This window comes from Drosophila rhopaloa, unplaced genomic scaffold (genome assembly GCF_018152115.1).
Source record: "Drosophila rhopaloa isolate 14029-0021.01 unplaced genomic scaffold, ASM1815211v1 contig_167, whole genome shotgun sequence".
Classification (NCBI taxonomy): Eukaryota; Metazoa; Arthropoda; class Insecta; order Diptera; family Drosophilidae; genus Drosophila; species Drosophila rhopaloa.
The window spans coordinates 4602163-4623304 of NW_025335047.1; the positions used below are offsets into that span (position 1 = coordinate 4602163).

Genomic DNA, 21142 nt, shown 5'->3' on the forward strand with positions numbered 1-21142 from the left:
GGTATTCCTAGGGCCTCGACATATTTTTATAGCAAAATGTTCCATTTCTTTAAATCTTTACGTCTTTTTTTCGTTGCAAAATCGCTGACCAAATTATAAATGCCCACGATGAGGGCGCGCAAAAACTTTTGAGCACCGACAGGAAGCCACACCCTGACCCCGTCCCAAAGAAATACACCCAAATAATTAATTAAGAGCGGCTTCCTACGGACGGTTTAGGGTTGAGTTCAATAACGCAGACTTCTATTGACAGCGAAAAAAATATAAGAGAGAAAAAGCTAAATAAAAATGAAACCTTTAGTGCATAAATTTCATAGATAAGTTGGGGCAGCGAGAGATGAATGACAATTTACTCATTTGACGGGTTAGTCACAAAAAATACGAGCTAATGAAACGGTAGTCGACGACACACGCGCCCATTTTTATAAAGCAATTAACTGTTGCTGATTTTATGGCCCGGGGCTCATAAAAACTCAGCTCAACCAACAATGATGATGATGGGCTGTGGCCACCCTTTGCTCCCCACTCGTCGCCCGATTGCAATGGCTGCTTAAACCAATTAAAAGCTAACAATATCTAGTATAGCTAATAGGCGATATGTGTACTCAACCAATCAGGTTAGTGGCTTTAACCGCACACCGAAAGCCGACGGCATTTTGTTCTTGTAGGAGGCGCTACTGTTCCGTAGAGATAAGAAAACTCACCTGTAAATAAACGGAAAAATATTTATTTCTGATTAGATAAGATTAACACAATGCGATGGCGCTGATGGGGAATTAATTTACAAGCTAATGCAAACAAAAGATGAAAGACAGATTTATAAAAGAACTAAAAAAAACAACTTGAATAAGTTTGTTTAGTTACCTCATTTATCTTTTTTTACAGTGGGTGGAATTTATTAGCCGGAATATACATGGTTTCTTGTAAATTTTGTTAATCACAGATATGTATTTACTTATAACCTTCAAATAAGAAATGGTGCATAGTACATAGTACTAATCTCATAAGGTCAATAAATACTACATTTTTTCCTTTTACAAAATAAAATAATAAACTCCCAAGTACATTATATAAGTAACAACATATTTTTTAAAAAATTGTATAAAAGCATAACACGTTTTGAAGGTTTTGTTTTCGCCGCATTATTTCTAAACTTCATTCAAACACCTAAAACGCCCAAAAATTCTTTTAGCATTTCATTGGATCATAATAAAAGTAAAACCTTTGGAAATTGATGCATTCAAATGCTGAATTCAGGAACTTGAACACCTCAATCAACGGGAAAAACTCTTCTAGCAGCACTCGACTTTTGTTATTTTCTTGATTCGGGGCCATTATTCTATTTCTAAGCATATTTATAGGATGCCCCACACTCTGGTAATGTTGCTGCTGTTCGTGAGCTGCCATCGCTTCTGGCTTGTTTATTTCTGGAGTAGCCGAATGACTTTTCCGGACTACGTGTGGGGAACACAAAAACCGGAGGACGATGCCGGGGCGGAGGCGAGCGGACTGACGGCCACCGCAGAGTTCACGACCTCTTGTACTATAATTTAACAACAAATTGGTTGTTCTTCTTGTTTGAGTTTTTGCCATTGCATTTGGGCTTTGTTTGATTAATTTTTCTAATATAAAATATACAACGATTTTGTTCGATAAGTTTAGGAAGCCTATGTAAACACAGCATATTTCCACAACGGAGAATAAAAACGGCTGTGTTCCATCAAATTCTGGTTATCCCTTGACTTGTTTTTATTACACAAAATATATGTATGGAATTATGCGAGCACAATGTACATATACACAAATTTTTGTTTTGAAAACTAACAGCTTGAGTTCTGGCGGAAATTTAATATATTTTTTCGAAAAGAGAGAAATGTGTGCTTTCAGTTGGCCCATAAAGTTTAGCTATTGGAAAATTATTTGTAGCTTATGGCATTTGGAGAAAGTTGCAGTTGCTGCCATTTTTGGATCTGGCAACTTATGGCTGCTTATGTCATGTTTATAATATTTTTTCTTCTCGCCCATAATTAGCTGAAAGCCATTCGATGCGGCCTAAATTTAATAGATCAAATAAAGCGATGGGAAGTCTTGTCTTTTAATCTATACATCGCCCAAACGCCGTGTGACAATCGCATCAAGGTAAAAACCTCTTTCTCTGGCAACACCACTTGATCAACACCTACCCAAAAACAAGAAGAAAAAAAACAAAAATGATATATTATGTACTCAACAGCCACCAACACGTAATTGTGTATATAGCGTAATGTGCTTGACCAACATTGAAGTGTGGCCGAACAACTCGTTTTGAAACAAAAGCCAAAGCTGCCGCCTTTTCTTTTTGCGCGCCCGTCGTCTTGCCTTGAATGGGATTTATTGTAATAATAAATGTCTTTAAGTACACATACGCACATGTGGGCAGACTTAGCCACTTGGATTTGGACTGAGTGTGCAACTTGTTCTTAACACCTTTGCTTTTCTTTTCCTTGTTCTTTCTGGCTTTTTTCGCCCACGTTTCTTGTTTATTTTTAGTCTGGCGTCTACGGGCTCTCCTCTTTTTTTATTTTCTTTCCTATTCTTTTAATTTGTATTTATTTTCATTCGTCCGCCTGTCTCCGCCTCAAGTGTCGCTTTGTGACAAAATATTTATCTGTGGGTTTTAAAAAATGCGTGGAAAACCGGAAAAGCCTACGTAAAACTAAGAAAAATGCAAGTGCACTCGATCTTTGGCTCAAGACGTTTATACATACATACATATATTTAGACACAGGGCATATGCCAATGACATTCAGCTGTTGATAAGCTCCAAGTCGTCCTTGGCCAGAAAAAAAATGAAGGACTGAGAGGAAGTTGTCAGTGTGGGCAGTTGGGTATTTGAAAGTGAAGCTTGGGCGAAGATTTCAGGGCCACATTTACGTATTAAAAGTGTCATGAATAAATTAATGAGCAACCCACTATCGTAAGACGTATTACCAATTTCAAATAAACAATTTTTAGGACAACAACACTTACTGAACTACTAGCACAGTAACTTTTTAAGTAATTTAATAAGCTTGTTTCTTCCATTTTGCCAATTAGAAACAGGAATAATATGTTAATTTCATTGTTAAAATGTTCCATTTTAAGCCCCTATTAAATACTCTCCAGGAAGTATAAATAAATTATAACAATTAATTAAATCCATTAACCATTCTAAGTATTTTATTATACACAAATGCTCTCATTTTATTTATAATTAAAAACCCGCATATAATCATTTTAAATTCCCCCATAAGGAAACTCGCCAATTTGCATAGCGGCATGAAAATAACCCTTTTATTTGATTTATTCGAGATTCTCCTCAATCGCAGCAGAGTTCCTTGAATAAAAACAAAAATGTGACTTCATTGAGGAGCTGGGCAATTAATTCATACGCCTACAGCAGCCGCATGATTGACATGAGCAACGCTTGGGCGTCCATATAAAATGGCTTTTAACCCAAATACGCAGCTACAAACAAAACGTGGCTGGCTAACTCAGCACGACATTAAAACATTTATGGCATATCAAAAACCAAAGCCAAAAAACTGCCAAAAATGAAAATCAATGAGCCAAAGGAAAGACACGCAAAGTCAGAAAAGACAAAGGCAAAATAAATACAAAAAATTGAAAGCAAATGCAACGATATTTCCTCCCCCGCACGCTAAATGAACAGCTGATGGTAAATGCAAGAATAAGGGTCATACTTAAACAACTTTATATTGAATTTTTATGAAATTCACAAACGTTTCAATCAAAACTGTTGGATGAGACTAAAAGGCAAGCTGTTGGCCCAGTGCGTTTGGCGAAAATAGCGAAATATTCAAACGGCTGCTGAGGCCCCCAAAAAAATAAACGCCAAAATGCCATCAGATACAAATGCACAGATACAACTACACGCAGCTACAGATACAGATACATCCGACAGGTTAACGCAAGAGAGGACGTGACTACGACAAAATGACTTTGGCTCACAAGATTCATTCATGTTGCAAAAAGCAAATACGCGTATCTTCTAGCATTTCCCAATTGCACTAAAAACGTTAAAAAAAAAGGTAACGAAATTGAGATAGAAAGATACATAGATTGAGGACACTTGAGCTACGAGTGTTACAGCTACTTTTTAGCAGCAAAAAACTTTTGAAGACACGAGAGAATATTTTTATCTTGACTGCTAAACACTCTTTGTTTAAATTACTTTTATAATTTTAAAGCAGAAAATGGTTAGAATTATGTAAACTTTTTATAGTTAATAAAATATATACTTTAGATTGAAGGGAGGAAACCTTTTTTTGTATATTTAAAACATTTTTTAATTTAAATGCTTTTATGTTTCAAAACTATTATTGTTATTAAGACACGAATTTGTACATGTTTTAAGTAAACTAAGTATAGTTAGTAATTTAACTCTTATAATTTAAAAATTTTACAAACTAAAGGTTACTTTTAAAATATTTGGGTTATGGAAACCGATTTGCATGCTCAACGCAGTTTGTATCTTGATCAAATGGTTCCATTTTCTCTTTCCCTATTTTTATGTTCTAGATTTTTTGCATTGCGCTTCTGTAATTGTCTCGAATCAATGATGCTGCTCATGTCTGTGAGTTAATCGAGCTATCAGGAACAACGAAAACTATTCGGACAGAGTATCTCCATCTCAATCTGTATCCGTAGCCGACTTTATTGTTTTTTTTTCTGTTCACACGATGTCGTAGTTGTTGGCTCTAAAAGTTCGTTTTGTTTCCCCTCATATGACGAATTTTTGGGTCATTGTTCGTGTTCAGATGTGTGCTGGGATGATTTCTTTTCAATGTTTTTTTTCATAGTTTTGAATAGCAAAGCACACGCCCAAAAGACCCAAGAATTTAGGGAAAGGTGTTTTGTCTGTTGACAATTTGACTTTTGTTTTAAATTTTTCTTTTGTGGATGTCAAGTGAATGTCTCATTATCTTAATTACCCACTTAGAGGTCTTATTTGCACTATATATTAAGATTGAGAGCTTGTTATGGTTATCTTCGTGGTTGTGTCTTTTTGGTTTAAGATATCAGTCGTTACTCTCAGATTTCCGCTTTAGAAGAATCAAAAAGTAACTCACATTTGTCAATGTTTAAATTTAGTTATTTTGATAATGATCAAATGTTTATATCTTAAGGTTAAAGATTTCATTATGATACAACGAAATGTTGACAATTAACAATTTATTTACCAAGTCAGATCCAATAAAAATTTTATTACAAATAAACTTAAACTATTTCTAAATTACTTGAACAATGTTTAAAGTATTTTACCGAGGGTTAGCTTGCATCCCAAAGACTATTTTCCCTTTTGTTTCAGGGTGGAAAATTGCTCGCTTAACTTTTCTGCGGCTACCCGCATTTCACACGCTAAAGGGAGTTTTTGCCGGGGGGATTTTCGAAAGCAATTGAAAAATTAAATTGATTACCGATATAAATCGATTGGCAAATGCACATTGGTACAATAAAAATGATTCACTTGCGGTCGGTTCAAGTGGCATCCATCGGATGCCCATATATGTCGAGGAGTTGCAAGTTCGGGTTGAGAATCGCAGATACAGGCGACCGACCATATGGCACTGAAAGCCAAAAGGCAACTTCAAAGGCACAATTCACAATGTAGCCTCTTTGTATCTCTGGCTCAAGTGTGCCTCCCTCTTCGACCCCCTCTTTTGTTTTTCCCTGCCTGGGCGTTTGTTATCAAATTGTTCAATTTGTACAGCTCGTCGGCTGCCTGCCTGGTGGCATATTAAAGCAATTGTCTAATGCCACATGGCTGCTGCTGCTGGTAGTCGCGTGCCTCATCGCGGATAGCCAGGGGGCGGTACACACAAAAAAAAACAAAGATCACAAGTACTTCATTCCACAATGTTAGGATCCTTACACAGATATCTTTTTAAAAGTAAAGAATCGCATCTTTGTAAAAATATATATATTGTGTTTAACATAGATCCACATCTAAAATCTATAACTGATTTAATCAGATTAAATAACATAAAAGAAACTCAAGTTAACCTATCTAGCTAATTTATTAGTGAGTTTTTTCATTCAGTGTATTTTAGGGGAGTGGGAGGATTATAAAGGAATGGGCGCCATGCTGAAATTTCCATGTGTTGTGTGCTGCGTGTGGGGGGAAGAAACCCGAGCATGTGAAAAATATTTTAATTACGCGCTTCTTTGTTTCCCCATTATATTTTTGAGTTTTTTTTTTTTTTTTTTTTGTTTTTGAGTTAGCTATTTTTGTCAAAAATAATTCGTTCTGCCACAATAACAACAGCAAACATTTGATGCAGTCTGGCTATCAAATAACTTGGCAAATGACGTAATCTCCGAGTTTGAGTGTGTAGGAGAGCTCGCTTAGAAATTGAAATGGTGCAAAGTACACAGAAACATAGACGTTTTCCAAGGAAAACGCTAATTGAAGGCTGAGTGGGGATTTTGCCACTGGCAGGCAAGTTGTGCAGCTGGTCGCTCAATATGAAGATACATGAGAATTACGACCACAAATTGAAACGATGTAAATTTATGCCGCCGCAAAAAGTGGCAAATAAAGCCCTTAAGATCTGTTTGGGAAATATGTATTTAGATTAATCAATAACAAAGTCGTAATAAAATCGTAATAACATCGTTACATCATAGGATCGCTTCCAATCATCGGTTTCGTCCACTCCCAAGCACTTTCCATGCTGAATTCGATCAGCCGAATCGAAAACTCCGCCACCCCCAGCAACTTTCGCCCCATTGACCAACGATCAATGCCCTTTTGATGCAATCTACTAACTGTTTTACTCGATGACGATGGCTTCATTTGCTTTTTGAGCCATGGTCAACTTCCGTGCAAACGCATCGGTGCATTTTGGGCCGACAGCAAATCACAAATCAAAACAAAGCAGGCAGCGATCGATGGTCATGACAAAAGATTTTAATTGAATTTGAAAACGCAATGAGACGTGTATGGGCAGGGGCCCGAATCGTATAGGATTGGATCGTTTGGATACGAATGTAATCGTATGGAATCGTATGGGATCGATTGCTTTTGTGCGGGTGGTAAGGAAGGGCGAGGGAGAAACGAGCAGGGTTACGCGTTCCGCATAACAATTGTCAGCAAATTTATGAGCACGTCAGTTAGGGAACCTGGAACCCAAACCAGCAAGCCGTGCCTATGAAAATACTAAATTAAAATGCTCATGGCAGCTTTCTGCTATTTCTGATCCACAGAGAAAAATATAAAGGGAGTTTACTAATACAGTTTAATAGGTTTAACAGCATAAAAATACATTTAACCGCTTAAATTTAAATAATTAAACAGTTTTTTTATGTTCATTAATTAAAAACTTTTAAATTTGAAATGCTTGTTTGTTTTTTCTTTAAAACCAACATTTTTCTTTTCGGTGTGTTTTTCTTTCAACTAAATAATGAGCAAATCGATCGTAAGGCTGGATGATCAATGGAACGGCGCAAATGTATCTTTTACAAAGCGAGGATGGGCCAATCATTTTCAATCATTTGTTTGTCTTTCAGCCTCGCTGTGTTTGCATTCAACTCGGATACAAGACCAGCAGCCGCATTAATGTCAACGAGCCACTTCAATTTCAGATTTTAATGACTCTGCCAATCGGCAGGCCTCTCATTTGGATTTCTGACCAGAAGAAAACAACGCCCTAAAACGGTGAAAACCCAACGAAACGAAATTCCAACAGCTATGGTGGCAGGCGAAAAACCATTTTCCAATAATCTAAATTTAGATGAAATGAAACACATTTCAAATTTTCATGAAAAATGTCGGACGGAGTGAAAGAGAAAAATTTCTGTATCCGAGAAACACACTCGGCCAACTAAATATACACGATTCTGTGCATATATATATATATAGGTGTATATATATAGCAACATATATCGGCCATATAAACATTCACGTTGCGGGTGTACGTAATTTGATTTTGGTCTGCTCTTTCTGGCTTTTATCTCGCAGGTTTTTCGATGCACAAGATACAGACTTGGATGCGTATCTGACAGATATACACCTTGGCCTGCAGTAACAGAGCGCACAATTTCTAAAATTATAACGCTCAGGTGTGGGCACCACCGAATTTAAAAACAAAAACTAGGAATTTATCATATCAAGAGGCTGTTTGCTGTCCCCTGCCCAGGTAAACAAACGTCACGCGGAAGATGTGATATCTGCGAGACCAAAATGATATCTCCGAGTGCGATATAGTACGTGCAGTTATGCTTGGTCGCCGGTAATCCGAGATCCGAGATCGGAGAGCTGCTCGGGCCTCTTGACGTCGACTCTTTTTTTTATTCACACAGTCTAGGCACACTTCAACTGTGCAAAATGCGGCGACTATGAATAGCGGAGAGCCGAACAGCAAAAGCAACAGATACAGATACGTCTGAGATAGAGATACAGATTCGGGCGAAGAAACGTGCTCCAGCGGCGTGTGTCATAAAGCTATCTAACAGATACAATGCGAATGCTCGCTGGCGGCCAAAACTCATTCTTCGTTTTGTTTCGTTTGGGGCGTGAGTCAGATCAAAAAAGCAAACAACACACTCGTCAAAATAACAACAAAAATTTATGTCAGCAGTGCCAAAAGCGTCGAACAAATGAAGAAGATAAAAAAAAGGCGGCAAATAAACAGAAGGAATATATATAAATGTAATGTGTGTTTCGTGAGTATAGGATATCGATTGATTCCAGTTCAAAGAGCAGATGAGAAGTTTAAAATCGAAATTCCCTTGTATTTTGTCGACCATTAATATTTAACAGTTATATGCCATAAGTCAATACAATTATATACTTCAACTAGATTCCTTGCGTTTTAGTGTTAAATCACAATATACAATATACACAATTTAACAGCAAATACTTTTTCGATTGTATTTTTGATTATCAGGAAGAAGTCTAAAAATCCAGAATAAATGCAAATTTCTGACTCGCAAAAATATGTATCGCACGCGAATTTAAAACAAATGGATTTTGTTTTTTTTTTTATCACTTATTGAATGTTTATATTAAAAACGTGTTAGATCTCCTAAATCTTAGACTAATTCGACTTTTTTGCAATGCCTTACAGCTGTGAAACGCACGGTAAATACATAGATATTTGCACACAGACAGCTATTCAAATGTAATCACAAGCTGTGCATTTCAAGTGACGGGCGAGCGCCCAACAGGTAGCCAATGGATGATTGCGAGCAGAACCCCAAGCCCCAAACCTGAAGCAAACATTGCTGCACACCCGCAATAATAAAATCAGAAAAAAAAACAGAAGTAAAAACAGCAACCGCAACCTCAAAAAGCGGCTATTGCTGATGTTAGCGTTGCTTGAGGTAAGGCAGGAACCTAATTAGATCTCTCGCAATATCTCAGACAGACCCTGAGTATATGCAGGTAAATTTCAAAAATATTTTAAGCTATTTAATATTTGTTTTTGTTCCTTTGTAGTAACAATCTCATATGAAGTCAACAATTGCTTGTATGTTCTATGAAAGATTAAAATAAAATGACAAAGCTTTGAAAACAATTTACAATCTTAAAAGGGGTGCCAATATTTAATTTAAGCAATCAGTCAATGTTAGGCGATGGTTCTATGAACCAATTGTATGCCAAGAAGTTAAAATTAATTAATCTAGATCATATTAAAATTTGCATTATTATTATTTTTCGCTTTCCTTGACCACTAAAGTTTTAATTAAAATATACACTAATAAATCCACTGAAACGTTGTCACAAATCAACGAAATGACATAGAAAATTCAAGTCGAGACAATAATAAATGTTATACCCTCTGGGAAAAGGCTGAAGCATAAACTCTTTTTGGGTTGCTCCGCCGACCGCATGTGAATGTTGAGTTTGGCCCGCATGTCAAGCTAACGAAAACAAAAACACAACCCAGCGACGACAGCAATTGAAAAGAGAAAGTTGCAAAATGAGAAAAGCACAAAAACTTCTAGCAAGTTGAAAAGTTGAAAGCCGTTAGCGGTCGCAGTAAGCAGCGTTGGGATATAGCCACTATATAGTGGACAGCGGTCGCTCCGGGTTCCCAGGTCCCAAATCCAGTCCGACACCCACTAAGCTGATAAGCCAGCGGGCTGGGTTCGAAATCTCGGTTTGTTTTGTATATTTTTCTCTTCCTCTCGGAATTTTGTGTCTGGTGGAACGAGTTTTACAAACTGTCAACGATTTGCTTTTAGCAAATACAATTTGTAGACAGGCAAACTAGTTTGCAGCTATGCCAGAAACGAAACCAAAACAAGAATAAGTGCTTTTGGGCTAGTTTTCCAACTATATGATACCTGGTAATCAATAATCTGATCGGTCTGGATAAGGCCATAGAGTTCTTAGATATTTTCTTAATGAATTGAAAAAAAGATCTAGATCTTGCATCTTATTATTAAGATTATTTGCAATGGCATAATTCGATTAATAGTGGTATTTAAATGTAGATTAAATTCCAATATTCTTGAAAACAAATTTATCAAGGCATACAAATTTGAATTTTTAATTTTTATTATAGAGGAAGATAGAATTAATTATTAATGCTTTTGATTCTATTAATAAAATCGTTTTATTTTTCATTTTTAAATATTTGTCCCGAAATTAAACCTTACAAAAAACAGTGCAATTCAATATGCAATTTAAGTATAATCTTTTGAACTTAAAAAATTGACTATAACTTTGTTTTAAATAGGAGGAAATTATCAAATTTGAGTTTTTTGCACTACAAGCGCATACTTTGGCAATATAGCGTTACCTAGCAATCCGCAAATACCAAACTACGAATATCTGAATCTTTGTATCTGTGCAACATAATTTTGTCATTACGAGGCGACACACACACCCTCGTGACCGGCCTGCATATGGGCAACAGATGTTGGGCAAATACAGAAACGAGAGCTGCGATATACGAGATACAAGATACAAGATGCGGCCAGGTAGTGACACGCCCCCGCCCCTTTTCCGCCCCGAAAAATGACTTTTGTTGGTTTGTCTTTAAGAGTGTTTGCATTGTTTTTTTTTTGATTTCTTTGGTTTTTGGGACGGGCGTGGGCAGTGGCGGTAGTTCACGCATCTTTCGGTTAACTTTGCTACACTTTAAGTGCACAGAAAAAAAAATTGGGAAAAAGTTTAAAATTCTCTCAAAAATCAAATTTAAATACAGTTATCTGATCAAAAATATTAAAATTAATTGATCTTCATTATAAATTTTACTTTTGGTTTAGGGTTTTCCCCCCTGGGGATTCAAATCCTTCTCTCCATCCCCCTTATTTTTTGTGTACGAACGACCGAGTCAACAAAGAATTCATAATAAGAACAACAAATGCTGCACAGGGCAGTCAAGTGTGGGGCCAAAAACACAAAAGGAGAGAGTGAGGGAATGAACGCGGAGAGAGTGCTCTCGCGAAGAGGCGCACAAAAAGGAAGTAACTAAAAATAACAAACATCTCGTTTGGGTTCCTCCGCTGTAAGGTGGAATGAACTCAGAACCCACGATGGAGAAGAGGCGAAAAGGAGACGTCGAAGAGACAAACCAGACACTACGATTTCCATGCCCCAAAACTGATTGAACTACAGTGATCACTCTTTAAGGATTATCCAACAACTGCTACACTGCCGAGTACCCAAAATACAAATGAAGTCACTAACTAAAAATAAGATCTTTTACACGCAAATAAAATACCGTACTGATTTTTCCAAATGAAATCGGTTTTCTGAATGCCTTCAGTCTGTGTAATAAATGTTTATAATAAATCTCGCAAGATTCTAGGAATTAAAATGCTTTACAATTGCTTTTCTAACAATAAAAAAGATACAAATCAGAAATGGATCATATCATTTGTTATTGTAGTTTTTCAGACTCACATACTTCGAACTGAAATTTAGAAATGCTTCATCAGCATCTTTTCAGCCTTAATTACGTCAATTTGTATAAATAAAAATCATATTTAAAAATACTTAGTAAGCTTTGTTTAAACGTATGTATTGTTATGGAAATTTTGATTGATTATAGAAAAAAGTTTAATTTCACTAACTTGTGCAATACAAAAACTGCCAATTTAAATAAAGTAATTGTTTTTACTACTTTTGCCACTATTTAAATTGTAAAAAAAATAGATTGCATCTTTATATTTATATTTTACCATATTTTCATCAAACGTGCTTTGTATTCAACACAAAGCCCATTTTAACCAATCATGATATTTTGCTTATATCTTCGGATCTTTTTATGTTAGATTTAAATTTGAGACCTAAAGGGAATATCTAACTTTTGACTTTTAAGAAAATCAGACATATGCAGAAGGGGCATGATCGACTTACCTTCATCCAGGAGTCGTTCAACGTGGGTGAAGACGTTGGGGAAGGCAGCCAGCTGCTTGCGGTCCTTGAGCAACTGGGCCAGATAGTCGGCAATGCTCTGTGTGCTCTGCTGCTGCTGCTGCGGGGTCAAATGGGGTTGGGTCAATGGAACCACCACCTGCGGCGCCTGCTGCTGCTGAGCCTGCGCCTGAGCCTGAGCCTGTGCTTGAGCCTGGGCTTGAGCCTGTTGCTGCGCCTGCTGCTGCTGCGCCACCGCAACAACTGCTGCGGCTGCCTGTTGCTGCAAGTGCTGCTGCAGTTGCTGTTGCACAACGGCTTTGCTCTCACAGACACTCATTTTTGCTGTGTGTGTGTTTGATTTTTTTGGGGGGGATTTTTGTTTTGTTCTCGACGAGATTCTGGTTTACAACTTTCAAACTTTGTTTGGGTCTCTGCTTTCTTTACTGATTGCACACTAATTTGCTACTTTTAACACGTTACTGTGGGAGTTGGGAAATTCATTAAGTTTTTTGTTCGCGAGCAATTTTCAAAACGGAAAACGAAATGAAAACAACTCCACCCAAAAAGTATTTTTTACGATGCAGCAACAACAACGCAGAGAGAAAGAGCGAGAAACTGAGAGCGCAAAGCAAAGACTGAAAATTCCTCGGCGATCGCTCACGCACACACGGACAATATACAGTAAAACTATATATGCGACGGAGATGAATGAAAGCAGAATGTCAAAATAGCTGCCTCTCTCTTTCGCTCGCTCTCTCCCTCGCTCATTTGGCTGCTGCAACAGCAAATACAACAAAAAATATTTAAATATTTTTAATATGCAAAATATTCTTTTTATATTTAGTGCTTTTAGGGTAGAAATGGTAAAATTCCTTTGACTGGATATTCACTGAGTGGCCAAGCGCATTGAAAGTGACTTAAATGGCTGAAAATTTCGCAGAAATATGCACAGTTGCTGATTATGTATTTGTTGTTGCTGCTGGATGGCTTTTGGCTTTATTATTCGTTTCGTTTTGTTTTTGAAAGTTTATAAAACACACTTCTCTGAGGATTCCTTTTACTTTTGTTTATTTAATATATGTATATTGGTTTTATTCGAGTCGAGGAATAACGAACGGATTTCGGGACTTTACTAAACGATTCCTCCTAGTTTTCCTACCACTGAACCGTGCGCAAAGAAAGAGAAAAAGAAACTGAATGCGAAGTGAAGAGCACAAAACGTTGTAAGTGTGAGATCATGGCTGTGCGATCGCGGGGTGGCGTTTCCATTGTGAATTGATCTCTCCGCTCTCTCGGCTCGTGACGTCAGAAAGTTTGACTTGTATCAATAAATTATTTGAAATAACTGAATTAAGACTGAAAATTGTACAACATTATATCTTTCTCCACTCTATGCCTAACATACTAGTGTTTTTATTTTTTTGCTAAATATTTATTAATTATACTAACACATATTACACTTTCTTATTGAAAATTATATAATTATTTATACAAAAATATTCTCTAAAAATCCACATGCATTACATAAGACTATTAAAAATAAATTCTATGGATTTAATTAACCAAAACTAAAATAACAAAAACATTTATTAAATTTCCCATACAAAATACACTCCTTTTAGACTTTGTGACGTCACTGTCTCTCTAGCATGGTTCTCTCGCCACCGCGTTACGAGCATGCAAGATCACTCACTAGCGTTGCCACCCCTTATAAACAGAGTTGCGCAGCTGGTTAACTTATTTCACATATTTTGCCCTAAACTGTGAATAATAAAGTTGATAAATGGCCAAACATGTCCAAAGCAGGTGAATACAAAAGTATGTGATTCATTTTGAGATTAAAATTGCTTGATTTGTTAGTTAGTTAATCACTAACACCCGGCGTTGCCACCTGGTCGTTGGGTGAACCACCACTTGGCGCGTTGGCGTTGAATTTGAATGAATTAAGACAGCCTGCAGCGAAGGCAGTAATTGCGCACGGAAATTGCTGGCAGATTAGAACCGAGCGGCACTTTGTTTTGCCGGACACATATGCGGGGGCTAGCATCTGGGTCCAAAACACCATGCAAATGAGCCCCCTAAACCCGTACTGGCCAAATGTTGGTGTTAACTTGGATAACTTCGTCGCACAATGTATGTGGGAAAATTGGCATTCGCGAGCATTTCGATGGACACACCATATAAAGCGACCCTAGGCCGGCGACAACTTTTACTTTCCATCGCAAAAAGACACTTTTCGCTGGCTTCCGTGTATTCGGCGTATTTCACATAAGCACCACACCGGGAAAATATTTCGGGTGCACAGAATATATTTATAAAAACAACATTCTTTTAAAAAAGTCATTTAATATTTTATATTTTATTTATCAGTCAAAACGATTTTTTAGAAATTCTTATAAAATAAAAAATCTTAAAATCTCATATTTATAGTGTTCAAATTATATAATACTAAAAACAAACATTCACTCATTTGTATAAATTCTAATTTCAACAATGTATTTTGAATGTTAAACTATATTATTATAATATTGGGTTGATATTGGGTTGGTTCGCAGCTGCTATGAAAATACAACGAATATCAGATAAACCTTGTGATAATTATTCGCGGTGCAGCAGCACCCGCATGCACTTAAATGAGACGTGAAAGTTTGGTGTGGAGGAAGACATGGATGGACATTGGATTGGCCATTCCATTGGAAAGCAGGCGCCCACCACCGGACCTCACCTGGCCAAGTTTTTCGTAGCCTGGCCACAAGTCCCACCAAATTCGTGTGCACTTGGCTCAGACCGATCGAATCGGATCGGATCGTATGGGTCTGTGTGTGGGCCGACATTATATTATACGGCCCCATTATACAGTTTTACTGCCATTGAAATATGTGTCAATGTGCGTGGCGATTGAGACATTGTATGCTTATGGATTTCCGATTCAAATCTCTGGTGCAAAGACCAAATCTCAAAGCCCTTTCCAATCCGCACACCCACGTTGCCAAGTATTTCTCTTTGGACATCTGGCAGATCCAAAGTGCCAAGTTTTCCGTGGGCCGTTAATCTCTCTAGGGCTTTGGAATTTTCCTTATTCGGTTTTGGGTCGTATGTGGTGTTTGGCTTTGTGAGTAGGTCACTTTAGGTAGCACTTTCGGTTTTGGAAAACCAAATGGCCGCAAAACAAAAGTTTTTTAGCAGCTGTAAAGTGCGGTGAGGAAAATACTTCGATTGGTCTTAACTCAAACTGACAAATCGTAAAATTTAAAAGAGATAAAATGTATTTTGAAATTGTTAAGTAAAAGCTTTTAAGTTACATGACAATAAATTTTTATATTGTTTTCAATTGTTATTAAATTGTTTTCATATGTCTTAAGGTCGATAAATATAATACATACATATGTTTCAAAGAAATTTAAATTTAAAAAATGTTGAATTGTCCCTCTTGTTTTGTTTATCGCTTCCTTTTGAAGTTAGTTATTCAGCTTTATTTGGACAACAAAATATTGCATTCGAAATGCACTTCAATTTCTTGACCAATTCGCCTGCTTATTAGGAAGTGGTTCCACAAATCGACAAACCGCCAGGCGAAGGCCAACACTCTTTGCTGGCAGGGACTCCTTTTTGGTCCATTGCACGTTTGGGCCAAATGCAAATGCGGCCAAGACATTTAACGGTTTTGTGCATTAAACGACGAATTAAAGATTCTTTTTCTCAATTTACTGCCGACACAGAAATTTTCGGTGTGAGAGTGTGTAATTAGCAATATGTTGGCCAAAAAGCCAGGCAGTCGGCCATTAACCAGTTTTCAGTTGTTTCCATTACGCATGGCACACGGTCGTGTGGGCGCCTCCGGTCCTCCAACTTTTTGGTTTTTCAGTTTTTAAGGCCCACAAAGAAGCCGAGCTGCAACACCCACACACAAACAGTGAGTATCTTTCAGATACGCCATCATATACATACATATATATGGATACATATGCAGGCCAAGCAGCCAACTAAAACGTCCAAAGTGGTTTGCTTAAATTCTTGTTTAGAAATAATTTATTTTTAAAATAGAATACTTAAGACAATATATTTTTTAAAAAAATATGCATAGTGGTACAAAATTAGCACTGTTGTACTGTTGTACCCTTCTAGAGCAGCTATTAAGTCTAGCTTTCGGTTTAAGAGATATTAAAATATTATAAATCTCAAACCTTATTGTATTTAAAAACAAATGAGAAAACTTCAAGCTTTCTTGTTTCCAAAGCTTACAAAAATCGTGTTATTAAAAACCAAAGACTTGTGTATACCATATTTTTAAAGGTAAAACAATATTTTCTTTGCTTTTTTCTGTATAGTGCAGTTACTTTAATCTTTAATGGACTGCTTTACATCGATATTAAACTAGTGAATCCGAAAAAATATATTTTAAAATGGATAAATCCGTTTTTCCAAATCTCTTTCATATTGTTACCAGCGTTTTTGTCGCCGGTGCGAATGCATTTTCTGTGTCACACGCCGCGTCCCACAGGTGGAACCGGACCAGTCCCCCGTCTTCCGTTTTCCGAGTCCATTCATAAAGTTTCCACTTTGCATATTGTGCTACCCCAGCTGATTAGATCCAACAAGCCGCAGACTAAGCCGAAGTTAGCTAGCCACGATCCGCCAAATGCGCATGAATGGGTAAACTCCAGCGCGTTGGCTTTTCATTCACAGAAACCTCGTTAGCTTGGCTTTTAGAAACAAGTGTTTATGCCAAGGGAAGGGGGGAGGGGACAGCGGGGAGACGTGTGTGTGGGCGTATGGCGTTGTGGTCTTCAACATTCATCACGCCCACGCCCCCAACAACATCTAATTTGCTGATACATTTCGATGGCTGCCGAGCGCTGCGCACTTACAGTCGAGCGTCTTTAAAAGTTCATACTACAATTATGCTATATTGGAAGTAGTTTAGCTAAATTAAAATTTAAAAACTATTGAAAATATTCTAAAGCGAAATCGCTTTTGAAAATTAAAACTAAGATTTATACCATACTTCCACAAATCACACCTAACTTATCCAAAAAACTATTAAAATAGTTTCATTAGTTACTTTCAAAGTTGAAAACAAAAATTGAAAGACAAAAAGACGGGATTCAATTAAAGTCTATAGTTTTAAATATGTTATTATTTTTTTAATTTTACTTAAACAAAGACTGATTTTTTTTGCCGTTTTGGACTGTCTTCAATTATCAAATATATTATAACTTAAATTTGAATCATTGAGAAATGGCAACAGAAAAATACGTTTAAGCCAAGGTTGCCTGCAGTTTGTTAACCATTTTTCGGTTATGTGGGTGACGGAATTTGTAAAAGCGGGGCGGGTTTAACAAGTTTTATTGGAAAATTGAACGCGGCCCAATGCTGTTTCAATTGGCAAATGCATGTGCGGTGGGCGCCCGTAAGTCAGCAATTGATTAAGCGCCCGATTATCGATTAGTTGGGACAACAGCACGTCGCCACAGTTTTAGAGCAACTGGGCGAGCGTGGGCCATAAACTGGCACAATTTAGCGGGCGAAACACGAAATAAAAAGCGCGATAGCCCAAATTTGGGGAGGCGACTCAACTCGACTCGACGGCGACAACAATAAACATTTGAAACAAACAAGGCACAAATAAGGAGAAGCCACATCCGCATCGAGAGATCGAGTGGGATGCGAGTTGTTGATGATGATGCCCGGCCAAATGGTTATGTGAATTCGTGAAATGGAAACATTTAGTTTTATATTTTTTGCCTATATGTATACACACTGAAATAAAGAAGCAGATTTACAATATGCATTGGTATCTCTGCCTAAATCTACAACTAACGCGTAAACTTCTTGGCCTGGTCTCGGTTGACCTGCTTGAAGTGTCGCTGCTTGGAGGCCGATCCCTCGTTCATCTGCTTGTAGAACCCGAATCCACCGCCGCCCACCCGTTTCTCGGGTCGTTCCCGCCTGGCGGCGCCCACTTTCAGGTCGACCACGGGCGGCACCAGGAATCCAAAGCTCTTCGAGACCGCCTGCAGATCCAGCGTGTTCACGTTGAAGATCTGCTTCAGCTGGTGCGAATCGTAGGCTCGCACGTAAGACTTGAAAGCCTCCTTGGCCGACTGGTTGAGGAAGTAGTTCTTGGCGATCAGCTTCTCCAACTGCAACGGATAAAAAAAGGTACGTATAAGATTTACTATTCCCAAGTTGGTTTAATTTTTTAAAGATTGTATATGTAAGCTTTTTACAAAACTAATAAAACGTGAAAAAGGTATTTTGATAGTTTACCATTTTCCGTTACCATTTTCATACAAATTTAATCTGTCTTCCCGAGAATGTTGCTAATTTGGAGTTATAAAATACTTAGTAAGAGCACTCACCTGCAGTTGAATATCGGCTATCTTTTGCCAGGAGAACTCGAACTCGTTGAGTGGCACCTTGGCGGCCTTAAGGTATCGCAGGAAGCCCAGCTCCTCGGGTCGCATCAAGAGGAGTGCGTGGCCCGAAGTGCCCGATCCTCTGGCCGTTCGGCCCACCCTGTGAATGTACTCGCGCGGATCATCTGGAGGATCGTACTGCACGATCCAGTCCACCTGCGGAATGTCCAACCCACGAGCAGCCACATCCGTGCAGAGCAGGATGCCAGATTCGGCATTGCAGAACTGGAAGAAGGTGGTCGTTCGCTTCGTCTGCTTCTGTTTTCCATGGATGGAAGTCACCGGCAGGTCGATGTAGTTGAAGAGTTCGTGGTGGTACTTGACGGACATGCAGGACGAGAAGAACACCATCACCTTCTTCTTGCGATTTTTCTTGAGGAACGTGAAGAGGACAAGCAGCCGTTTCTCCGAAGGGCAGACGATATAGCCCTGCTCGAGTCCATCGACGGTCGCCGTATCCTGGTTGTCGTGTACTCCCACATAGATGGGTTCCGACTTAAGGGCCAACTTGGACAGGGCCTCGATGCGAGCCGTCTGTGTGGCCGAGAAGAGCATTGTCTGGCGGCGTTCTAAAAGAGTCAGGGAAAATAATATTAGTATAAGAGAGATTTTCAGTTAATGCTCACTCACTTGGCAGCAGATTGATGATCTGCTTGAGCTCCTCCTCGAAACCGATTTCCAGTATCCGATCCACTTCGTCGATAATCAGGCACTGCAGATTCTTGTACAGAAAATCGGGCGAGTTCTGCAGATGATCGAGCAACCGACCCGGTGTGGCCACCAGAATGTTGATGCCCTTGCCCAGCTTTTCGCTCTCCACCTGGCGATTGGAGCCGCCCATTACCAGGCCGTAGGTGTGGTGGTGGTGTGCCATCAGCTCCTTGAGCACACCGAATGTCTGCATGGACAGTTCTCGCGTGGGTGAGATGATGATTACGCCTGTGCCGTTGCGGGGCATAAAGCGCAGCTTGTTTATCAGCTCGACTGCGGGAATCAGAAAGGCCAGTGTTTTGCCGGAACCAGTCTGGGCAGCACCCACCAGATCGCGTCCTTTTAGCAGGGGCGTCAGTGATTTCGCCTGGATTTCCGTCATCTCGCTGAAGCCCATCTCCTTCACGGCACGCAATGTGGCCTCGGAAACGGCTCCTTTCAAGGAGGCAAAACTGCGATCATCCGAATCCCGGTAATCCAGGGCCGCTAGAGAGGATTCCACGGTAAAGGGCTCATCGTCTTTAGCTGGTTTGCCATTCTGTGGCTTGGATTTGTTGGGCAACAGCTTGGTTTTCTTGGCGGGCACCGGCTCATCTTCATCTGAAAAAAAGTGCAATTTGTTAATTAAGGTTTATAATGGATTTAGTTCCTATACATTTGATTTTATTCAGTTGGTTTTAAAATGGATTTCATGCCTGCTTTTGGCAGCATTAACTCGCTGATCCAGAGCTGCTCAAATTCGCCTTTAAATCATCATTATGTTGGGAAACTAAGTAACTAACTTCCTCGACTATTTGCTAAAAATAATACTACTATATTTAAGGTGGATTTTACTCTTTTACTAACCTTCTTCCTGCTCTTCTTCTTCACTGCCGCTGGCCACATCCTCCTCTTCTTCGATTTCGTCCTCCGAATCCTCGTCTTCATCTTCATCAGAATCGGAATCCGAGTTGGCCACCTGAATTTGTTGCTTTTTTGGCGGCTGTTTTTGTTGCTTCTTTTTGGGCAGCGGCGCCTCCTGGAAATCCTCCTCTAAATCGTCATCTGCGGCGTGGAAAATAAACTGTTAGCTTATACACGAATTTTATATGTTTTAAGTTTTACCCTCTTCCTCCTCCACATGTTTTTTGCTTGATTTCTGCGATTTTTTACTGGGTTTATTGCTGGGTTTATTGCCATTTTGTTTGGGTGGCTCCTGACTTTGGGGCTTGTTTTTCGCCTTTTTCTGGGTGAGCTCCTTCTTCATCTTCTCCCGCTTCACTATCTTTTTCATCAGCAGCTTCTCCCGGATCGACATTCTGCTGGACTGGTCTGTTTTTCAGTTACTTAATACACTTTAATGGTTAAAAACTGAATTTCCGAATAAAACTAAGCGCGCACGTGTTGCAGTCGCTAAATTGCCATTCACCCCGAAGAACGCGATAACTTACAGCTGGTTTCATCGATAGTTGGGGCAAGCGATATTTTTTTTTCAAATGGTGTATTTTTAAACCACTATTTTTGGAATTTAATAAACCGGTTTTGCTTGATAAGAAAATTGATAATTTTGTGAGGCTTGACATTTATCATTCTAATAAAATTTCGAGGGAAATCACATCTTCTTATCATAAGATAAGAAGTTTGTTTGTTTAAAAGGAATCACCCCGTTCATGGCTAA

The 21142-nt window shown here is 38.6% G+C and overlaps 2 protein-coding genes across 10 annotated transcripts in view; both read right to left on the reverse strand.

The window, feature by feature from the left end:
• LOC108052987 (protein held out wings) overlaps positions 1-13553 on the reverse strand; it is a 39035-nt gene extending 25482 nt beyond the window's left edge. For 4 of the 9 annotated variants that reach the window (XM_044458714.1, XM_044458710.1, XM_044458711.1 and 1 more), the window contains exons 1-2: positions 13396-13552; positions 12356-12834 (exon numbers count right to left, since the gene is read on the reverse strand). In XM_044458714.1, the coding sequence (XP_044314649.1) occupies positions 12356-12692 (337 nt within the window). In that variant the 5' untranslated portion in view covers positions 12693-12834; positions 13396-13552. Of the gene's footprint in view, positions 1-12355; positions 12835-13395 lie in introns of all 9 variants that reach the window. The other 5 variants (XM_044458716.1, XM_044458715.1, XM_044458712.1 and 2 more) reach the window with 4 other exon arrangements.
• A 4514-nt stretch (positions 13554-18067) lies between these two features.
• LOC108052988 (probable ATP-dependent RNA helicase pitchoune) lies at positions 18068-20905 on the reverse strand. The gene is made up of 5 exons (XM_044458441.1): positions 20590-20905; positions 20332-20529; positions 19405-20085; positions 18718-19343; positions 18068-18498 (listed from the first exon to the last, which is right to left on the reverse strand). Exons 1-5 carry the CDS (start codon positions 20780-20782, stop codon positions 18172-18174), a joined length of 2025 nt encoding a protein of 674 aa, XP_044314376.1. The 5' UTR covers positions 20783-20905; the 3' UTR covers positions 18068-18171.
• Positions 20906-21142: the final 237 nt, after the last annotated feature.

Excerpts from the sequence above, each read along its gene's own strand:
- LOC108052988 (XM_044458441.1), bottom strand. The coding sequence starts at position 20,782 with ATGTCGATCCGGGAGAAGCTGCTGATGAAAAAGATAGTGAAGCGGGAG. Across the intron at positions 20,530-20,589 it reads ACATGTGGAGGAGGAAGAGG|ATGACGATTTAGAGGAGGAT; the intron begins GTAAAACTTAAA and ends TCCACGCCGCAG. Across the intron at positions 19,344-19,404 it reads GATCATCAATCTGCTGCCAA|AACGCCGCCAGACAATGCTC; the intron begins GTGAGTGAGCAT and ends TGACTCTTTTAG.